Source organism: Cervus canadensis, chromosome 30 (assembly GCF_019320065.1).
Source record: "Cervus canadensis isolate Bull #8, Minnesota chromosome 30, ASM1932006v1, whole genome shotgun sequence".
Taxonomy (NCBI): domain Eukaryota; kingdom Metazoa; phylum Chordata; class Mammalia; order Artiodactyla; family Cervidae; genus Cervus; species Cervus canadensis.
The window spans coordinates 23,020,954-23,041,366 of record NC_057415.1 but is presented as its reverse complement, the minus strand read 5'-3'; the positions used below and the strand labels follow the sequence as shown (position 1 = coordinate 23,041,366).

The 20,413-nt window shown below is 46.9% G+C and overlaps 1 protein-coding gene across 1 annotated transcript; it reads right to left on the bottom strand.

Moving 5' to 3' along the window:
* Positions 1–991: 991 nt before the first annotated feature.
* Positions 992–9,425, bottom strand: LOC122431786 (NUT family member 2G-like). The gene is made up of 7 exons (XM_043453264.1): positions 9,410–9,425; positions 6,469–7,183; positions 5,384–5,512; positions 4,233–4,372; positions 3,485–3,780; positions 2,227–2,343; positions 992–1,738 (listed from the first exon to the last, which is right to left on the bottom strand). Exons 1-7 carry the CDS (start codon positions 9,423–9,425, stop codon positions 992–994), a joined length of 2,160 nt encoding a protein of 719 aa, XP_043309199.1.
* Between the last annotated feature and the right edge of the window lie 10,988 nt (positions 9,426–20,413).

Below are 20,413 nucleotides of genomic sequence, written 5' to 3'. Positions count from 1 at the left end.
GGATGTCTTTGCAGAAACCCGGGCCCCTAAGGTCAGGCCCCATAGCCACAGCAAGATGGGTCCCCTCCGTCCCTTGAACAAGACACTCCTGCATAAAATTCCCATAAATTCCAGAAAGGGGCCCAACTATCATTTTCCTTATATACACCTTTAATGGGCACCCCATGAATTTCCTCTCACCCATTTCTCCTGTTTCATCCTCACTGGGCCTAAGGGGTAGCTGCCTCCACCACTCCCCACACTGCAGTAACCCCACTGAGACAGGAGGGTGCTCACCCTCCAGCCAGGCAGAGAGGCAGACAATCTGGACCCATGGCTGAGATTCTTCCTCTCTGGTCAGGCCACCACACAGGAAACCCTGGATGAGCAGAGGATCAGCCCAGCCCCTTCATCTGGCTGCTTCGGGAAGCAGAGAGAAGCTCCCTAAAGACAAAAGCTGTCTCCAGGCTCCATCCTGGAAACTGCTTAGTGTCCAGAGGGCTGAGGGCAGGAGAGCAGCTCTCCACCCCTAGATGGTCCAGGGATGCAGAGGACAGTACAGATGTCCCAAAGGTTTCGAGCCAAGCTGGCTTTAGAGAAGGGGGTGACGAGGGGGTCCCTGTGGAGGATGAGAGCTGAGAGCTCCCAGGAGCCGCCTGAGGAGTCCTTATCTGTGTGGAGGCAAGACTTGGCCACCTGGAGGCCCATAGCACCTGAGCGCTCCCTCATCCTTCCTTCCTGTCAGGACCCCCTCTGCGGAGCAGAGCAGACACGAATAAGGTGACAATGACCCAAGAGCATTTCCCAACAAAACTACATTTATTCACATTTTACATACATCTCTCCAAAGATCCCGCTGCCACCCACGCCCACCCAGATCCACCTCCCCCACCTCTCGAACCTCCCACAACCCCAACCCCCTCCCTGCCCTGGAGTCCCTTCCCCCAAGAGCAGCCAGGATCGCCCATGAGCTGAGGAGCCCTAGGCTCCCCCTGGGGCCGGCGGCTGTTCCCTACTGGCTGCAGAGCCGCTTCCTCTTCCTCCCCGTGACAAACGGGTCACACTTTCTCTTTCTCAGCTGTGAGGGGCGAACCAGTCCCAGAGTCAAGGCTGGCCTCTCAGAGACCCCGAGGCCAGCCCCCGGGCCGGGCAGCATCTCAACAGCAGCTGGGCCTCCGCACAGAGCCCGCTTCCTAGACTTGGCAGCGGCCAGAGGAGCTGGGCTGAGGCCTATTCTCTGAGAGGAGGAGGCCTGGCCTGAGGCAGGGACAGGACTCTGGGACAGCCCCCAGGGCAGCAGGCTGTGCTGCGAGGCCAAGAGGAAGGCCAGGCTGGGGAGCTCCTCCTCGTCCTCGCTGGACCCGTCCCTGGGCCCTTGGGCCCCCAGAATTGGAGAGGCCGTTCTGAGAACTGAGGTATCCCTGGGTCCTGGCTGAGGGCCAGTGCACCTCTGACCCTGGGGAGGGGAGGGTTGTCCTGGCTGGAATGGAGGCAACTCCTGCTGTCCTGGAGAGGGAACAAGGTCTTTGGCCCTGGACAGGTCAGTGTTTGCTTGGCTGAACCTGTGAACAGCCTCGAAATCAACCTCTGGTGGGCAGGCTTCATGACTGATCCCTAGCTGGGGGCCTTGGTCATGTCTCTGGGCCTCTTTGCTGGCGTCAGACTCAGAAGGACTTGAGTCCACTCGGGGTACACTTTGACTGCTGGGGGTCCGCACTCCCTTGTCTTCCTTCAAGGCCAGGAGTCGTTTCTGCACCAGCTGGTAGGAGAGAAGAGGGCAGTGACTACTCTGCACACCCACATGTGAGAGGAGGAGCACTGGGCCGTGGGACGTGGCCCTGGGTGGGGCGGACAGGAGGGGCGATCCTGAGACCCAAATCCAAATATAGACATGTGGTGTTCCTGCTGGCCTCCTGCTCCTCGCTCCCAGCTGTGTCCTTCCCTCCCCCATCACCCGCCCCAGCTCCCTCTCCTCTCCCTCCTATCACCCAGCACTGCACCTACCCCAGAGCGGGCTCTCCTCCAGGCCAGATGTCCCAGGCAGGGGAGGGATGGACAGAGCCATGGAAGCCTCCTGCTCTGGGGTTCTATGTCTCCCTTGCTCACCAGGGTCCCCCACACCCTGGTTTACCTGGGAGACCTTTGTCTCTCCTGTTCTACCTGGGGTCCCTCCCTTCCCTGGCTCCCCTGGGTCACATGGGGTCCCCACCCATAGGCTCCAGAAGAACCCCTCCCTCCCCTGCTCACCTCCTGAGGGGTGAGGCCTTCCTCCTGCTCCAACTCCTCAGCTAGCGCCAAGGGATCCAGTTGTGGTTCTGGGGAAAGCAAGTCTGCCAGGAATCGAGGGTGAATGACTGCCTCTACCTGGAACAGAAGGAAAAGGCTGTGAGCATCCTTGGCCAGGAATGGCCTGGGAGCCAAGAAGACCTAGAGGAAAGTGAAAAGTAGAGACCCACTCCTGTTCTCCTCCACAAGATGGGATGTTTTAAATTGTCATGGTACACACGCACACAAACACACAAATATGCTCATACACATACAGGCACAAAAAAGTGCATATACAGAGTATATGCCCAGTAGTGGGATTTCTGGGTCATATGGTAGTTCTATATTTAGTTTTTAAGGGAACTGCCATACTCTTCTCCACAAGACACAGAAGCCCCAGTGTTCATTACAGCACTATTTACAATAGCCAGGAAAGCAAGCAACCTAGATGTTCATCAAAAGATAAAAAGATAAAGAAAATGCACTACATATTTACAGTGAAATATTTCTTAGTCCTAAAAAGGAATGAATGTGAGTCAGTTGTAGAGGTGCAGAGGAAACTACAGCCTCTCATACAGAGTGAAGTAAGTAGAAAGAGAAAAAAAAATGTCATATATATATGTGGAATCTAGAAAAATGGTCCTGATTAACCTAGTAGCAGGCCAGGAACAGAGGTGCAGATGGAGAGAATGGACTTGTAGACATACAAGTGGGAAGAGGAAAGGGAAAGGGCAAAAGGAAAAGGAAGGGAAGGGTGGGACGGACTGAGGGAGGAGCCTTGACCTATACGCACATTATGTGTAAAATAGGTAGCTAATGGGAAGCTGGTGTGTAGCACAGGAAGCTCTGAGCTTGGTGCTCTGTGATGACCCAGAAGGGTGGAAAGTGGGGTGGGAGGGATGCTCAAGAGTGAGGGGTGGGGGATATATGTATACATATGGATGATTCACGTGTTATACAGCAGAAGCTGACAGAACATTGTGAAGCAATTATACTCCAATAAAAAAGCATATATACACATGTACCTACACAGACGTATGAAGGCATACACACAGACAGACACAAACATGAACACTCATACATGTGCATACACACATATGGACAAACACACGAAGCACATGAACACACAGCTCAAGGAACAGAGCTTCAGTCCCATTGGCCTGGGCAGAACCCAGATCTTGGGTGCTGAGAGTTCCATGCCTTGGAATCTTATAGACCCCAGGCTCCATGCCCAGCCCACCTTGGTGACGAAGTCTTCCTGGGAACACAGCTTGTCAATGTAGCTCAGGAGATCCGGATCTGCATAAGTCCCTTCCTCTTCCTGCTTCAGCTCATTTCCGTCCTTTCCACATTCTGCATCTGACTTGCCCGTGGCCGAGTGGATGGGCCCCACCAGCGCCTCCATGATGTCCACATACTCTCTCACAGCCTCAGGGGGAATCTCCTTGGGTGCCTTGGGCCCTGGGTGCCGCTGTGATCTGTGTGGCTGCGAGCGGGCAGGATGGGCCCGGGAACCGGCCTTCCGGGGAGCATTGACTGAGGCAGAGCAGGAAAGAGGGGAGGAAGATGAGGGGCTTCTGCGTCCACCTCCTGACCACTGAGCACGCGCTGGTGAGGGCAGTGTTTGGGGGTCAGTGACTTAGGTGTGGGCAGGGTTAGCACCACCTGAAGCCTCATGCACAGTGGGAGGGGGTGGAGGCCATCTAAGAGAGTCCTGTGAGGAATGTGGAACCTTGATTCTTCAGGGTATCCCCAACAAGCCCACTTCTTCAGCAGACTTTGTGTGGGGTCTTTTGACAGGGAGGTGGAAGAGGAGTTATTAAACTGATGGAGATAATACCCTGTAGTGACAAAGGACGACTGAAGACCCTGTCTCACTGCTGTTCTGGTTGAAAGACCAATGACCCTCTTGAAGGAAAAGGATCCACATGGGGCCAGAGGTCATCCCACGTTACCTTTGCTTTGAACTCCGGTGGGAACATGGGTGCCTGGCTGAGGGCACACTTTCGGGGCTGAGGACCCCTGAGGATCCAGCTTTGGTGGGACTGGAGGAGGCAGGCCTTGCACCCCCTGCATCCACTGTAACTTCTGAATCTGCATCATCTCCTCTGCCTCAAATTCCATGAACCTGGGAATGATGGAGGCATACAGCACACTGAGGAAAAGGCCTGGGCTTTGGAGCCGGGGACAAAGGCAACAGAATGAGGGGCTGGGAGAGAGTGTGTCTTGGGGTGGGCAAGGCCCTGGGAGGTACTATTCCCAGCAGAGGGCTGTCCTGGAACTGACTCGACATCTGGGACTCCTCCTGCCCCACCAGCACTTGGAGGGCACTCAAGAGCATAGACTGAGGCTGCTGAATTGAACCAGGCCCTCAGAACACAGGCAGACCCACAGGGGACCCTCCTCATGCCCCCATTCCTGTCCAGAACTATATGAAGGGCTGATGGCCAGAGGTTGAATCAGGCACATGTCCCCAAAGTGGTCCTTGCTGAATCCAGGACCCTGGACAGGGGCTGAGAGTCCTGGAGACAGGGCACAGGAAGGGTTGGAGGATTTGGCCGCTAAGCTTAGAGGAGAGGCTTTCCTTTCCTCTGAGAGATGTCTGTTTGTTTGGTTCTATTTTTTACACTAAAAGGATTGCCATCGAGAAAATACTGGAATGGCCAGAGACACTTGGGCTAATGACATGCTGGCTTCCCCAGCCTCTTCAGGGAGGTCAGGGTACCCACTCCAGCCTCTTTTCATAAGACGGGGGTCCCAAATTCTATGTCAGTGGCTGCCAGCCACCCATGACCAAGGAAGCAGCAGGCTGGTGGGTGGAAAGCATGCCCCTGCACAGCCTCTATGGCTGGGATTGGACCCCTCTGGGGCTCAAAGCTTTACCCCACCCCATCCTGAGACCTTCATGTCAAGCCAAAGGTAGGTCACCATCAGGGGAGATCAGAGGTCCTGGTGGAGGAAGTACTGAAGACCCACGCTCTCAAGGTGAGGGAGGGGTTCTGGAGGGAAGTAGGGCATTTAGGTTGTGGGGGCCCTGTGCTGAGTGAGCACGCCCACAGCCAGACCCTGACCTGGGGTCTAGCCCTCACCCACCCCTCTCACCCAGCACACAGCTCTAGGGCCCAGGACACTGACTCACTTTCTGGCCATCTCATAGTAGATCATCCGGTCAAAGTTGCTTCTGTGCTGCCATTCCTGCACAGCCCGCCACAGTCCCTCCTCCAGCGTCATGCTGGGCTTCAGGCGAGCCAGGGACCGAAGCACTGGGCTGTAAGCCATCAAGGTCTGTTTCAGAGTCCAGCCCAGTCCCCACCCATCTGATTCCACCCAGCAACTTGGACCACATAACCCAAGATAGCATGACTGAGCATCAGGAGGGTGAGAGGCAGGCTTGGGAGAGCAAGGACAAGCCTTCCCGCTACTGCCATCTCCGCCTCACGCTCACTGGAGGATGACCATCCATTCCCAGGCTAAAGCTGGGACAGGGAGCCTTGTGAGGGCTTCTTTCTCTGCAAAATTGTCTTTTCACTATAAAAATCCCCTATCAACAGTGACACATGGCACGTGCCAGGCAGTCTGCTAACACTTCATAGATTAGCCCTAAAGAGTCTTCTGCACAGTTCTCTGAGTTAAGCGCAATTGTCCCCCCGCCTTTTTTTTTTTTTACAAGGGAACTGAGGTTTAGGAGGGAAATGCATGCCAGGCTCCCAGCTCTAGGAGGAGAGAGTCCATGCCCTGTGAGCTCTACCACCACCCAGTTCTAAGAATTCTCCAGAACAAGGAGGTTCTTGTTCTTGAGGCATGCATAGAGCTCTATCCTGGACCCTGTACTCCCTCTCCTTTCTGAAGGGACATCCCCTGACCATGGACACTCAAGTCCTGTGTGAAAGGAGATGACACCTCAAAGGAATGCAGCATCCCATCTGTGGCTCCTCACCTCACACCACAACCCTCTTTAGCTACAAGTCTTCATCAATATCACCATGAGCATCATGGAAGGTCAAGTTGGCTGTACTCACAAGGCGGTGAGGTAACTGAGATAAGGTACTGAAAGGATGTCAGGAACTTGCATGGTGATGTGTAGGACCAAAATGTGCCTTCTCAGGGACATCACCCTCAGACTTTCTTCCCGGTATCCCTAGAAACCTAATCTGAGCATCCACCACCAGTTCCTTTTTATCTAAAAGCTCTGATAACCTCATGACTCCCTGGCTGTTCACTCACATGAGAAAGCAGGAAAGAGCTTCAGCATCAGGACTCTGGGGAAGGTGTCTCCGGGCCAGAGACTTGAAGCGCTGCCAACATCGGAAGTTCTCATACACGCTCTTGGGGTTACAGGAGTCATCCTGCGAGGCCTTGGATTGGTTGGTGGCCAGGCTGCCCTCCCTGGAAGTGCCATGTGACTGTGGCCCCAAGTTCACTTGGGGAATGATGGGGGCCAGCTGGGCAGCTGGTAGTGGAGCTTGAGGTGGAAAGCCTGGGGTCCAGCTTCCCTTGCCAGACTGACCTATTCCAACAGCTGGGGCAGTCACAATGGTCTCCATCACAGGGGTTGTTAAGAATAGGGGGACAGGACATGCAGTACTCCCGCTGAGGGGCCCTGGAGTGCTCCAGTTGAGGGGAGCCTGAGTAAGGACAAAGGTCTGAGTCTGGGGGTGCTCCACCGGCCTTCCTTCGGACCTGACTTGGATAATGATGTTGCAAGCCCCAGGGGCACTGGGGCCAGGGCCAGGATTGGGCACCAAAGGTGTCCTGGGGAAAGCTGGCAGCAGCTGGGTGCCGCCAGGAGCGAATGACGGGGTCATGGAAGGTGGCAGGTGTTGCTCCCAGGGTGGCCGGTGTTGGGGGCCAGGAATGGGTGGAGGAAAGGGCACTGTCATGAAAGGAGGCAAGGAGGCACCAGGGGTCAAGGTCACATCCGTTCCCAGCGCTGGAGATGCTGTTGAGACAAAGGAAAGATTTGAATGGAGGAGGAGAATGGGCAACAGATGAAAGGTTATTGCTGAACCACTAAAAGACGCCAGGATTCTTGAATCAAAAGAATGTCTGGAGGTTGTAAAGACCTCACCAGACCTATTCCCATAATTTACATTTTAAGATAACAGGATTAGCCAGAAGCTTTAATCCAGAGACTGTCCTCAGGCAGGATACATTATTGTTATATAATCCTAGGGAATGTAGAGGGGAAAAAAAAGGTTTGTCCTTTCTTCCTCCTTGAGAATTCCAGACTCCTCTATCCTTGAGGACCCCTAGACTTATCAACCTGCCTAGGAAATGACTCTCTCATTGGGACTGAGGCTCTCTGGAGAGAATCAGAATGTAAATCTCCATAGATGAGGACATCTGGACAGTGTGTACAGCATGGACATGTCTCTTCTAATGATTTTCACCATCTGACCTCTGGGTGAGAATTATTCCACTGGTGACCTCCCTCCTAGCCACCAAGGTCCCTGAGCCCTGTCTGCCGGGAAGAAATCTCCTCAGCAAGTGCTGACTCGGAGGCTCTCTGAGCCTCCCTGGCACCCAAACATCACAGGCTCTCTCCCAGACCCAGAACTGGGTGGACATCTACTCTGTGAGAAACGCCCCTCAGCAGGTACACTAGCCGGTGGGTACCTTCTCCAAGGTAAGTTCTAGGCACCCAAAGACCCTTTGTGGACAGGCATTGTTTAAAATATTAGGGCCCCACCTCCACCTCAGTCTTCCTTTTTCCTGGTGCTCAGTATAAATCCTCTCACTCTTTTCAAGCCTCACAAAACAAAAATAATGGAAAATATCACTCGAATGGATTTCTGATAGAAACCCATAACACACTGGCTCAACATGCACATCAGAGCCACCACTGCAGACAGTTAATATGAGCCAGGTTATACCAGCCCTGTCCCAGTGCCCAGAGTCATGTCATCACTCTAGGAGCTCTGTTCGTAGGAACCGTGGGGAGTCTGAGAAGTGGGCATCTGTCCCTTAAATTCTGTTATTTCACAGCCAGTGAATGGCTGCAGAGGATTAGACAATGGCCAGAGAATGGTCATGCTACATTGGTTGTGGGAGTATAGACTGCCTGGGGTCCTTCCCCTTTGAGTTCCCAATAACAGAGTGAAGACAAACATAAACAGGCCTGATCCAGGTGCCATCGTGATAAGGTTGTCTGGAACACATCCCTGTTCAGAACAAGGTACATACCATGTGTATCTAATTAATCAGAACAGGTGTCATAGGACTTTTGCTCATGACAGAGAAGATCGTCTGCCTGCTTCTGGGCTACACTCCTTATCCTCTTTAAAGAAGAAATCAGCTTTCACTGACATTCCACCAGAACTAACCACCCCCCACATCTGTTCCCTGTCCACAAAGGAGTGACGTGAAAAATGAAATAAATTTTCGTCTCAAGATATGCCGAAGGTCCACCATGAGATATTGGACAAACTGAAGTAGGTCTGAAGAACTGCTTTTCCACAAAAGGAAGAACAGCTTAGGACATCTTGGGAAACTGAGGCCTGTCTTGGTTGAAGCTACATGGATGCCCATCCCTGTCAAAGCCAAGGCAACTGTTACCTGAACTGAGACGTGAGCTGTGAGCTGGAAGGAGTGGAGGAGGTCCGGACGGCAGCAGTTAAGAGTAACTGCCTGCTTAGCTCTCAGAGAGGAAACTTCACTGCAGGTGTGACCACACACAGTCCCATTGAATAGTTTTCTACTAAGACTACCTCTCCCCGTGGCCCAATTAGATACAGTATGCCCCAGTCCAAACCCCTCAGAAAGACATGGGGTGTGGGCAAGCTTCGCGTACCTAAGAAACACAATATGGGGCTAGGTCCTCCTCATGACGCTTCCCGTGTCACCACCAGGAGATCACCCACACTTCCTACACACACGTTCAAAGTGGCTTATCTTCCTTCTAGAAATAATCAAGCCTGCCTGCTGCCATCCTTTCTCCATACCCAGCGCAATTTCCCTTGATCCATTTCCAATGAACCCTCCTCCCTAGTGCAGCCTCAGGTTTCTTCAGGCTCTTCAGTCTCCCCAGATGTCCTTATGGGTCCAGTGCTCTCTCCTTCCTCAACTTCAGTTCAACCACGTGCCCACACTGAAACGTCACATGTGGACTCAAAGGTGTGAGAAATGGCAGGGTCTCTGAGAACACAACCCCAGCCTACAGGCTTACCTCCTTCTGAAGCCATTCCCACAGGCTTGGGCACGGACCACTGCGGCCTGGTAGCCTCAATGAGAAAAGTCAAGACCAAGACCCAGAGAGTGAGCTGCTCCAGCAGATGCTCAGCATCCAAGTAAAGGAGGGAAATGTTTGAATTCAAACAGTAGAATGTGGAACTGAAACATTCTGCAGCGGGGGAGGGGCAGAGGGCAGGTGGACCTGGCTGGGGTGACCAGACATTCCATGAATGGCTCTGGCAGGAAGGTGAGAACCTTCCTTCCACATTACATAGCAGTGACACAATTGGTGTCTGCCTCTTTAGGCAATTTATCAATTGTTTCTCAGTTTCACAGCACCAAGGTTGGACTTGATCTTCCACCTATTTCACTTCTTTATCCATCAACCTAGTTTTGTCTCCCTCAACTGACTCTGCTTCCTAACTGGATCTTGACTTACTTCAACAGAGACTAGACTTTCAGAGCAAGTTCAGAAGAACTGTTAGTCTTATAAGCCCTTGGGTATTAATGGCCACATGGAACTGAGAGTTTGAAATTAGGATTGTCTCAGCAGATGCAGGGTGTTTGGTTGCTGTATGTACATCATTCCTAAGGAAGCAGTCCTTGTGCCCCAACCAACACCCAGCAGGACTTTCCTTACTAAGGATACTTTTTGCTGGAAAACATCCATCTATCAAAAAACCATCATGCAGCCCACATGTCTAAGACCAGAATTCACTGTGTTTCTCATAGCATTACATTGTTTTTAAATATTTAGTTTTTTATCTTTTAAATGATTTTAGTATAATACTTTAAACAAGTAATACCTTCTCATGGTTCAAATTGTGAGAAGTGGAATATGCAGTGACAAGTCCTGCTTCCGCCTCTTTTCCCACTTCAACTCAATCTTCTTTCCCAGAGAAAACCAGAGTTATCTGTCTCATTAAAATCTTTCCAGAGATGTGTTTTGCAACTAAAAATGAATGTAATTGATATTCATTTTTAAAAATGTCTCCAGTTTACTTTTCTGGTTGAGAATTCATATATGTTCCAATATATCCAAGTATATTTTCAATGATTGTTTTTGTATTTTGTATTACAGCTCCTCTGTTTCTGGACTTAATTCCTAGAACAAGAATTTCTACAGTCTCTTAAATTTCAAATTACCTGAAAAGATAGGATGGCCAGATCAAGCAAATACAAATAGCAAATGTCTAAATGAATTTGATTTTTGAATTTTGCATAAACAATGAATTAGTTTTTAGTCTAGTTGTGCCCTATGCAATATTTTGGACATAGTTTTATGCAAATTATTTTCCTCATTATCTGATATTTGCATTTAACTGGAAATCTGTATTTTATCTGGCAACACTACCAAAAAAGTGTAACATAGTATGCTATTATTCGTCAGTCATTTCTGTGAGAAAGAGGGGCTTCTCTTGTGACTTAGTAAAGAATCTACCTGCAATACAGGAGACTCAGGTTTGATCCCTAGGTAGGGAAGATCCCCTGGAGAAGGAAATGGCAATCCACTCCAGTATTCTTGCCTAGAGAATTCCGGAACAGAGGAGGCTGGCGGGCACAGTCCATGGGGTTGCAAAGAGTTGGACACGACTGAGCAATTACAGTTTACACTATGAGAAAGAGAACTGAGAGTAAAGAGATTGAAGTGTGCATCTTGGGTCCAACACAAAACACAGTTGCAAACACACAAAATCTGCAGACTGGATGAAATGGATTTAGAAGAGCCATCATATAGCATTGAAAGTTTAGGCTTAGTAGGACTAAGGATAGAAGTAAGGAACAAGAAGGCAAAAAATCTTCTCTTTCCTTGTGTTTAAAGGAATAAATATCCCAGAGCACAGGTTTTTCTAGATGTTAAAAATCTATTACCCATGAAACAGACGTGCACCTTGAGAGAAATGCCAAAAGTTTATCTAGCAATGTCCAATCCTCATTCACATAAATCCACTTCCATCTAAATCCTAGCCTGCAAACCCTGCTTATAAGCCTGTGAATTTCCTGTCTGCATTACATACCCTTGCTCTTTAGAACCTAGGCTCATCATTGGATATGGACCCACCTGCATGGAAATAATGGGAGCATATCTTTTTAAATAATTTGCCTGATTCTTATTTTCATATTGAGAATCAATGTCAGTTTATCACTATCAAAATGACATGAAAGAATATTCACCTTTTGTGTTGTGAGAAGAAAGGATTTTAGGAATCTTGTCAAGGGATATGAAAGGTGAAAACTTCAGAGGACTACAACCACATCTCTTGGGAGACAAGAGTCACTCCCTGCTATAGCAGGGATTGTGGGGTGTTGGGGAAAGAAAGAAAGGTTTAGAAGGACAGTTCCATATGGTGAAAAACACTCCTGTTGGTGCTTATGAAGTTCCTTGCAAGCATGGAAAAATGGACTCAAAAGAAGGTGAGATGAAGTGAGAATATTTAAAGTAATTTCATGGTGAACTTTATATTAAGAAACTCCTGTTGGGGACTGAAAAAATAACTTGGAAATATGGCTCAGTACTTGGACTTTTATCATGAAGGAAAACTTAAATGATATTCCACCAATACTAGACTTGATGCTAGAGGGATGGTGAGGCAGAATACAAGAAAGGAAAGCTTTCTGGTTGCTTCCTCTCCTGTTCAGTCCTTCAACCAATTACAAGATTCTCACTTATAACTCTGATAAAGTATTTGAATGAGGCCTCTCAGGGCCACTGATGCAAAAATTGCATTACGGAAAAATTATCTGATCTCAATTCTGCAATCATTTTTGTACTATTTAAAAATACTACACCCCAGAGACAGAGTTAATCAAATCAGCCCAAATATAATTTGGGAAGACCAGACAAGGAAGTAAGTATCTAAAATTCCTTTAGATCATGATCTCTGACTATTCCTGCAGAGACTTTGGGTGAAGGCATTGATTACAGAGAAAAGGTATCTCTGGACATGGATCACAAGCATCAGAAGACAGTTCATCTTCCACACCACTGCTGCTGCTGCTGCTGCTAAGTCGCTTCAGTCGTGTCCGACTCTGTGCGACCCCATAGACGGCAGCCCACCAGGCTCCTCCGTCCCTGGGATTCTCCAGGCAAGAACACTGGAGTGGGTTGCCACTTCCTTCTCCAGTGCATGAAAATGAAAAGTGAAAGTGAAGTCACTCAGTCATGTCCGACTCCTGGTGACCCCATGGATTGTAAGCCACCTGGCTCCTCCGTCCATGGGACTTTCCAGGCAAGAGTACTGGAGTGGGCTGCCATTGCCTATGGAACATTAAAGACAGGAAGAGATACAATTTTTGTGTCTTGTGGAGTTTTCAAATCTGTGCATTTGGAAGCTCTTAGTACTGTTAAATATGAGGGATCTTCAGAAGCATTCTGTTGAGTGAGAAATGCTCTAATCTTGCAATTGACCAGAAAGAGGATTTGCTGATTGAGGTTTCTTTGGCAAGCATTACAAAGTTAGGTCAATAAGTTGATTCTGCTACTATTTATTTTTTTTTATTGCCAACTGAAATTTTGCAATATATTACCAAAAAGGGAGGAGAGTAAAATTGTTCCCATAGTATTAATACCTGTTGTGTTTAAATTGAACCAGATTGTCATCTTACTCAGGGTTACAACAAAAACTTTACAAAGGAAACACTCAAAATTTACTGAAAAAAACTCCATGTATTAAATACACTACAAAAAATATTCTAGTAGAGTATATGCATTTGGAAGAACTCTAGGAATGGAATCAGGAGAAAGCATCTTAAGAGTGTTCCCAGGTCTGAAAACTCTTTGCTAGAATTGTTCTTTAACAGAAACTCCCAGCTTGCTAGGAAAAAGACCTACTGGTTTTTGACAGGCATAAACAAGAAGCAAGGAACTGCAGTCTGAAGGTCATGAAAACACTTGCTCCAATTTGAGGATATTGTGATAAGGCTGGAGCTCTCCAAAACTCTTTGCATCTAAGCGCAAGGACTTCACGTGTGCAATTTAAAAATCACAAGTGCTCATTTCACAAGAGCTAGTTTTAAGAGAGCACCACAAAGTTTCCCAGCAAGGAGACATAGCCAGAGAAGATCCTCAGGATACCCCGACCCTCCATTTCTCTCCTCTCGAGCAGGGACTTAAAAGGACAGTTTCCCACAAGTCCTCTAGCGGATTTAGGGCACTCGAAGTGCGGTAGTCTGATAGCTCTTCCAAGGGTCTTTTGAGGCTGCCTGCTCTGGAAAACAGGAGCGCACGCGCGAGCTTGGAGGGCGGGGCCCCAACGGCTGTCCCAGCGGCGGGCCGGACCTCTTAAGGCCGCCTCCAGAGTCAATATGGAGGTAAGGGATGGAGGGACCCTTCAACCTGCGGGTGTCACGCTCTGCCTGCTGTTCACCCTGTAGGGTATTTGTGCCTTTGTCTGTGTAGGGGAGGCTCCCCACAGTGTGGATTCCTGCCCCTATAGAGCTCAGTTCCGTTTGCTGTGTTTCAGTTCAGTTCAGTCCCTCAGTTGTGTCCGACTCTTTGCAACCCTATGAATCGCAGCACGCCAGGCCTCCCTGTCCATCACCAACTCCCGGAGTTTACTCCAGGGTTATTGGCCATGGGGGAGCAGGCTGCAAGAACGGTTCGGTGACTGTTGGGCGTATGTTGTGGGATAAATTGTGTGTGAGAGCCCTTAAACAGGTGCCATTCTGTCCACGTGTTCTGAAGAGTACGAAAGCTAGATGGAAGTTCTTCCCATTTGAAAGCCCTCATCAGGTTCCCAAGAACTAGCACAGGTTGTAGGAAAATGAGTGGAAAGTGAGTGAAACCATAGTTTCACTGGTGTCTTCATGTTTAACGTAAAGACATCAATCGATTGTTCAATTGATTTGGACACAAATGTTCAAACTGCACTCTTTTGTCCATGATGGAAGAAACTTTGCTGAATGTAGTAATAAACGATTCATAGTCTGATGTCAATTCAGTATTGATTTGCAAGCATAGATGGGGTTCGTATGTAATGGTTGGTGGGAATCTGATATGTAGTCAAATGTGTGGGTTGGTTTTGTTTGTGAATATTTGTGTATAAGGGGAAGTTATGTTTTTGTGAGACTGTGTAAGGTAAATCTTTGAAGGGTATTTGAAGGGTGTTGAGATTCAACGGAGACATACTCAAGGAGTTAGCGGTTAGGTGTTTGTAATTTGGTATTTGGGGAATATTTTTACATGTGTCTTTTTCACCGATGAATTTTGGAATTTCTGTGTGTCTCATGGTGGATTTGCATATGCATAAGGACAGTGTTAGGAAAAGGACTGGTGTATATTAGTTTGGGTATACTATCTGTTTTGTGTATTTGGGGAATGTAGGATGATTATATGTGTATTCAGAATACCATTTGTGCATTGTGTATGTTGTAGGGCCTATGTGGTTTGTGTGTGTGTATTTTCAGGAGCTGTGTATGTATCTTTTGCTGTGTAGGGGAAAGTCAGTGGCTATTTTATGGAACTGATAGATGTAGGTGTGTTGTGTTTGTATAATACTGTATTATGCAGGATGGAAGAGTTAATTCTGTGTGAGAGTTTGGGAATGTGGGGTTATGCATATGCAGGTAGTGTGGGATGTGTATTTGAAAGAGTATATATAGTTATATGCTTGCTTATTTGTAGTGCAGTGGGTAATTGTTCTGTTTGGAGCTTGTGAAGAGTTGTATGTAAAGTAAGTTTGTGTGTGTATTCAAGGGGCATGGCCATTTGGAGGAATATCTGCTAGTGCTGCATATTTGTATTTTTCAGTAGGGGCCTCTTAGGCTTATATATTTTGAGAAGTGTGTATATGTGTATCTGATGAGGAGGTGAGGTTCCAGGTTTATACACAGGAGTTGGAGAATTGCACTTATATGTATTAGGAATATGTGATATGGTTATTTGTTAGTATTTGCAGATGTATGAGCTGGCTCCTGCTAGCTGGGGATCATTTGATATGTGGAAGTTATTTCATAAATGGTTTCCTGGAGATACTTCTATGCATGTTACTTGTGAATAGTAATTTGTATGTATGTCATCAAAGGGTGTATGAATTATCAAAATTTGTTCATGAGGTATGGAGTTGTTAGGACTATTCTAAGTGCATTTCTTTGGAGACTGCTAGGGTGTTTATACATGTGTTTGGTAGTAGATAGTAAGAAGTGGTCTGTGTATATTAGCATGAGGGTAGATATATGTATATAGTGTCCTTTGTTTATATATTTGGGGAGCAGTGGGGAGGTTGTATTCTGGCAAGGTAGTGTTTGAGGGGGATGTCTATGTTCAGAGGTTGGGAATATTTGCACATCTGTGTCCACAGGTGTTTGAGAATTGCGTGTGTATATTAGAGGACAGAAATTGTCAGTGTTTTTGTGTTTTGTGTGTGTCTTAGCATTTGGGGTGTATACTCATGAGTAGTTTATGGATGTGTGTATTTGTGATTTGTGAGTATAGGAGACTTAGTGTCCTCTTTGTGTTTATTTAAAAATGTAATGCCTGAAGAATTTAACGGTGTGGCTTGTTTGTATGTTCTCAGTACTGGTAAGTTGGACTTATATAAGTATAATTAACTCTATAACATCATGGGTTTGAACCATATGGGTCTACTCCTAGTGGATTTTTTTTTCAGTAAATACTACAGTACTGCTACATGATCTATGGATACAAAAGCATTGAATGGAGGGTTGGTATCCTAATACCCAAGTTGTTCAAGGTTCAGCTGTATTTGATAAGTGTAGGATGTGTGTGTATTTGAATCCCTGGGGCTATGAGCTAAGTATTCTGGCAGTTGTGAGAGTTCAGTAGATGGTGTAGGTTATGTGTATGTTCAGAAATCTGAAGTATATGTATTTTAGGGCTATGAATTGCATGTGGGTCTTTTGGGAGTTGCTCATGAAACAATTGTGTACCTCATGAGCCTATGTGTATACGTGTATAGTGTGTACATGTGAGTGGTATATTGGTTGCACATGTTTGAGTTCAGGCCCATGTTGTGTGTGTATATGTATATAGTTGTAAGAGTGGCATGTGAATATTCAGTGTGAGTAGGTTTTTGTCTATAAAAATTTAGGTAGTAAGAGGTGGTCTGTGTGTATATTTATTCAAGATGAGAGTAGAAATGTACATGTGTGTTCAGAATATATGTGTATGGATATACATACATACACACATATATGAATATGTATGTTGTGTCCTTTTGCTTATATATCTGTGGTGGGAGTTGAGGGGCCTACTCTGGGTGTAAGTGGATCATGTGCACATACTCATATGAAAAGATTTGGGATGTGCTGAAACTGGTTCATACTAGCTTGGGATAGTCAATGGTGCATATCTCCTCCCAGTTCTGTGTTCAGTGATGTCAACTAGGTAGCTTGAAACTGATCATGCTGAGAATATTTATACCATGTAGACACCACAAATGAAGTCTTTCCTACCTTTCTCAGAGAACTTTTTATTAAGCATTTACCAGCACACCAGTGATGTGTGTGTTTAGATGTATGTGTGTACGACACAAGAATATTTGGGCATCAGTGGGAATGTATGGGACACTTACGTGGTTGTGAGTGGAGCTTCTGGGGTTGTAAGTGTGAATGGATCCTTGTCATTCTGAATCATTACATTGTTCCTATCAGATTGGTCAAAGAATTCCCATAAAAGTTGGGGATTCCCAGCAGAAATCATGTAGATGGATAGAGGGGTGTCTGTACTTTAGACAGGTGGACACTCCTTCAGCATCTGTATAGCCCTAACATCTGGACCCCTAGAAGAGTGGATCTGGTGGGCAGATGATCTTATAGAGGAGAAGCTTCACAGGTGCATTATTGGTGTGACAGGCAGCAGTCAAAAGTCATAGGGCTTACTGGATAAGAAGTCAGGTAACCAAGTGCTCTCCCAGGAAAACCCCCTGAGAGTTGGCTGGACAGCTCCAAGTATTGCTGGCTTTTCTGTGACACAGGTGGTGGGCAAGCACACCCTCCACACTGGGTCTAGGTGTTGAAAGTCTGCAAAGCCATGTGTCCCTGAGCCCAATTGCCCCAGGGTGATGGGGACTATTATCAGGCTAGTCAGCTGTATCACTAGGTCTCAACCAACCTAGCTCCGTGGAAACCTAAGTTCCCAGGGTAAGGCAGGACCTCTCGGGATCAATGAGCTGACAAGGATGGAGGTGGGAAGACTTTGTCCCTGAGGGACAGTTGAGGACTGAGACCTGGAGAGACTGGGGAGTCCCACTCTGAGGAGATATGGCTCTGATATCTCCAAATCCTTTAGTCATGTTCCCTGGTCTTTTCTAAAGGCTGAGGATGCTTCTAGCAGTGGGAAGCTCATCTCAGTCTCTTGTTTCTGTGATAGGATAAAGTGACCTTTTTTTTTTTTTAAAGTATTCCACAGCAAGCTGCAAAGTCATCAGATGGAGCCATATGGTCAGTGTGGCCACCAGCTGACCCCGTAGTCATGTTCTGCCTCCCTTGCATCCTCCTAAGAATTTCTGAACCTTCTTAATGGTGAGTCTTCTGGCCTTTTCTCCCTCATTGTGAATCCTCCTGCCAACAAAACATGCTGTGAACTTTAATAAAAGGAAAACTCCACTGTAACTGGAGTCTGGAAGGCCTGTAGAGGGAGCTATCATTTCCTGTCACTCATCATCAAATACCCTAGCAGGAAGAGGTCACTACTGATCCCAATAGGAAGACTGATACCTTGCAGTCCCCAAACAAGAAGTGCAGCTCCATTACTACCCCAGCTGGAGGAGGGAAGATTTCCTTTTTGGGCAACAACAAACCCAGCTAATAGAAAATTTTGCCATCAGAAGCCATTGTCATCTGAACTTTTACTTTTCCCCACTGGAACTTTCATCGCTTCCTTTCCTTGTCCTGCCTTCCTTATTTTAAGAGCATTCCATGATGTGCAACCCCTTGGAGTATCTCCTTGTCTTCCACATGAGATGCCGCCTGATTCATGAATCATTTACTAGAGTCAGTATGTTACAAATTCAGAGTAAATCTTCAAATTTACTTAGTTAAATATTGTTTTTTTTAATGTATTAGTGGTGGTGATGGAATCTGAAAGGAATGTTTAATGGTATTTGGGGACAAGGAGAAACAGGTGTGATGTGTATAAATCCTTTGAATTCACTGTCCTTCTTGCCATTCCTGGAGGTTGTTGGTAAGCTCCTCTTGGTTTGAGCTCCATTCTCTTCGCGTTTGTGCTCCCAGTCTGATTGACTTTCCTTTACAGGGCAGGTCAGCTTGGCTGGTAGGGGATTCTGCTTGAGGCCAAACCCCTAGCCTTTCAGATCAAAATTGCCAGGGCACAGTAATATCTCTTGGTTATTGCCAATCTATTTTTGAGTAGTAAATCCTAGCCCCTAATTTTGTTCCCTGGGAACTGCTGACAGTTTAGTCTGTACTTTCCCATCTGTTTGGAATCAGCATTGGCCCCCAGATTCCATGCCGGGAACTATTGGTGACAGCCATAGTTCTCCTTTTTGTTTGGAATTAAGTTTTTAGTCCCAATTTCTTTGAATTTGCTAGTGTGACCCTTTCCCCCATTCCAAGGTTCCTTGGGAATTGGTGGTGGTGCAGGCCAGGCCTTCTTTTGGCTGAGACATAGTAGCATCTCTTGGTTACTGCTGATACATTAAGGCCCTGGTGTATTTGCCTTGTTTTGGGTTGACAAAGGCTAGCTAAGGAAATGGACCTTTATCGCAATTCGTTATGCTACCTTCTGGCACACTTGCTTATTTTATATTTAAGAACTGTAGTCCTGTAGCAAAAGAGACACAGATATATAGGACAGTCTTTTGGACTCTGTGGGAGAGGGCGAGGGTGGGATGGTTTGGGAGCATGGCATTGAAACATGTAAATTATCATATGTGAAACGAATCACAAGTCCAGGTTCAATGCATGATACAGGGTGCTCGGGGCTGGTGCACTGGGATGACCCAGAGGTATGGGATGGGGAGGGAGGTGGGAGGGGGGTTCAGGATGGGGAACACATGTCCACCCATGGCAGATTCATGTCAATGTACGGCAAAACCAATACAATATAGTAAAGTAAAAATAAATAAATAAATAAAACTGGAAAAAAAAAAGTTATTTTAAAAATAAAAAAAAAAAAAGAACTGTAGTCCTGGAGGCTGTAGAGACCTAAAAGGATGGCAAAGTTTCAGTAATGTTGATGTAGAATTACAGTGGCCACTGTGGGGAGTGTTCCAATCAGACAAGATTGTTCATTTAAGGACAACACTAGAGCAAGGGATCCCATTTGGACAGGAAGAATGAGATGCTTACTTAATGGGTATGTGAAAACTTATAAGCCTTCAAGATTCCAAAATATCTTCATTTAAAAACTCAGTACAAAAAGCTAATGAAAAATTAAAGAGATAAAGTTATCTGAAACAGAAGATCATAGGACAGGTATGACTGTAGACTTGAGTCCTACTATTCCACCATATCCTTTTCCAATCCCTGGTGGCTCAGACGATAAAGAATCCGCCTGCAATGTGGGAGACCTGGGTTCAATCCCTGAGTCAGACAGATCCCCTGGAGAAGGCAGTGGCAACCCACTCCACTATTCTTGCCTAGAAGAATCCCATGGACAGAGGAGCCTGGTAAGACACAGTCCATGGGGTCACAAAGAGTCAGACATGACTGAGTGATTGACTTAATGTTTTACTAACCTTTTGACTGAACTACTTTTCTATTCCAAAGAGAATATTCAACAATTGCTATTTAAAATAAAACTAACCGAGGTTGCAGGCAAGCCTCCTCAGATATCTTCTATCCTTTGGTTAAAGACTGAACTGAGAGCTCTAGGCAAAGAATTCTCTAAACCTAAGGAGGAACCCCAAAAGTTTTGAAGAGTTGAGAGTCATTTTCAGGGCCAAACTGCTAGATCCTTCTCAGCTTGTACACGTTTGTCCTCTCCCCCTCACTGCATGGCCAGACTCACTTTCTGTGGCTGCAAGTAACACTCCCTAATAGAGGGAGTGTTATCTTGGAGGGCAATGGTCCAGGTTCT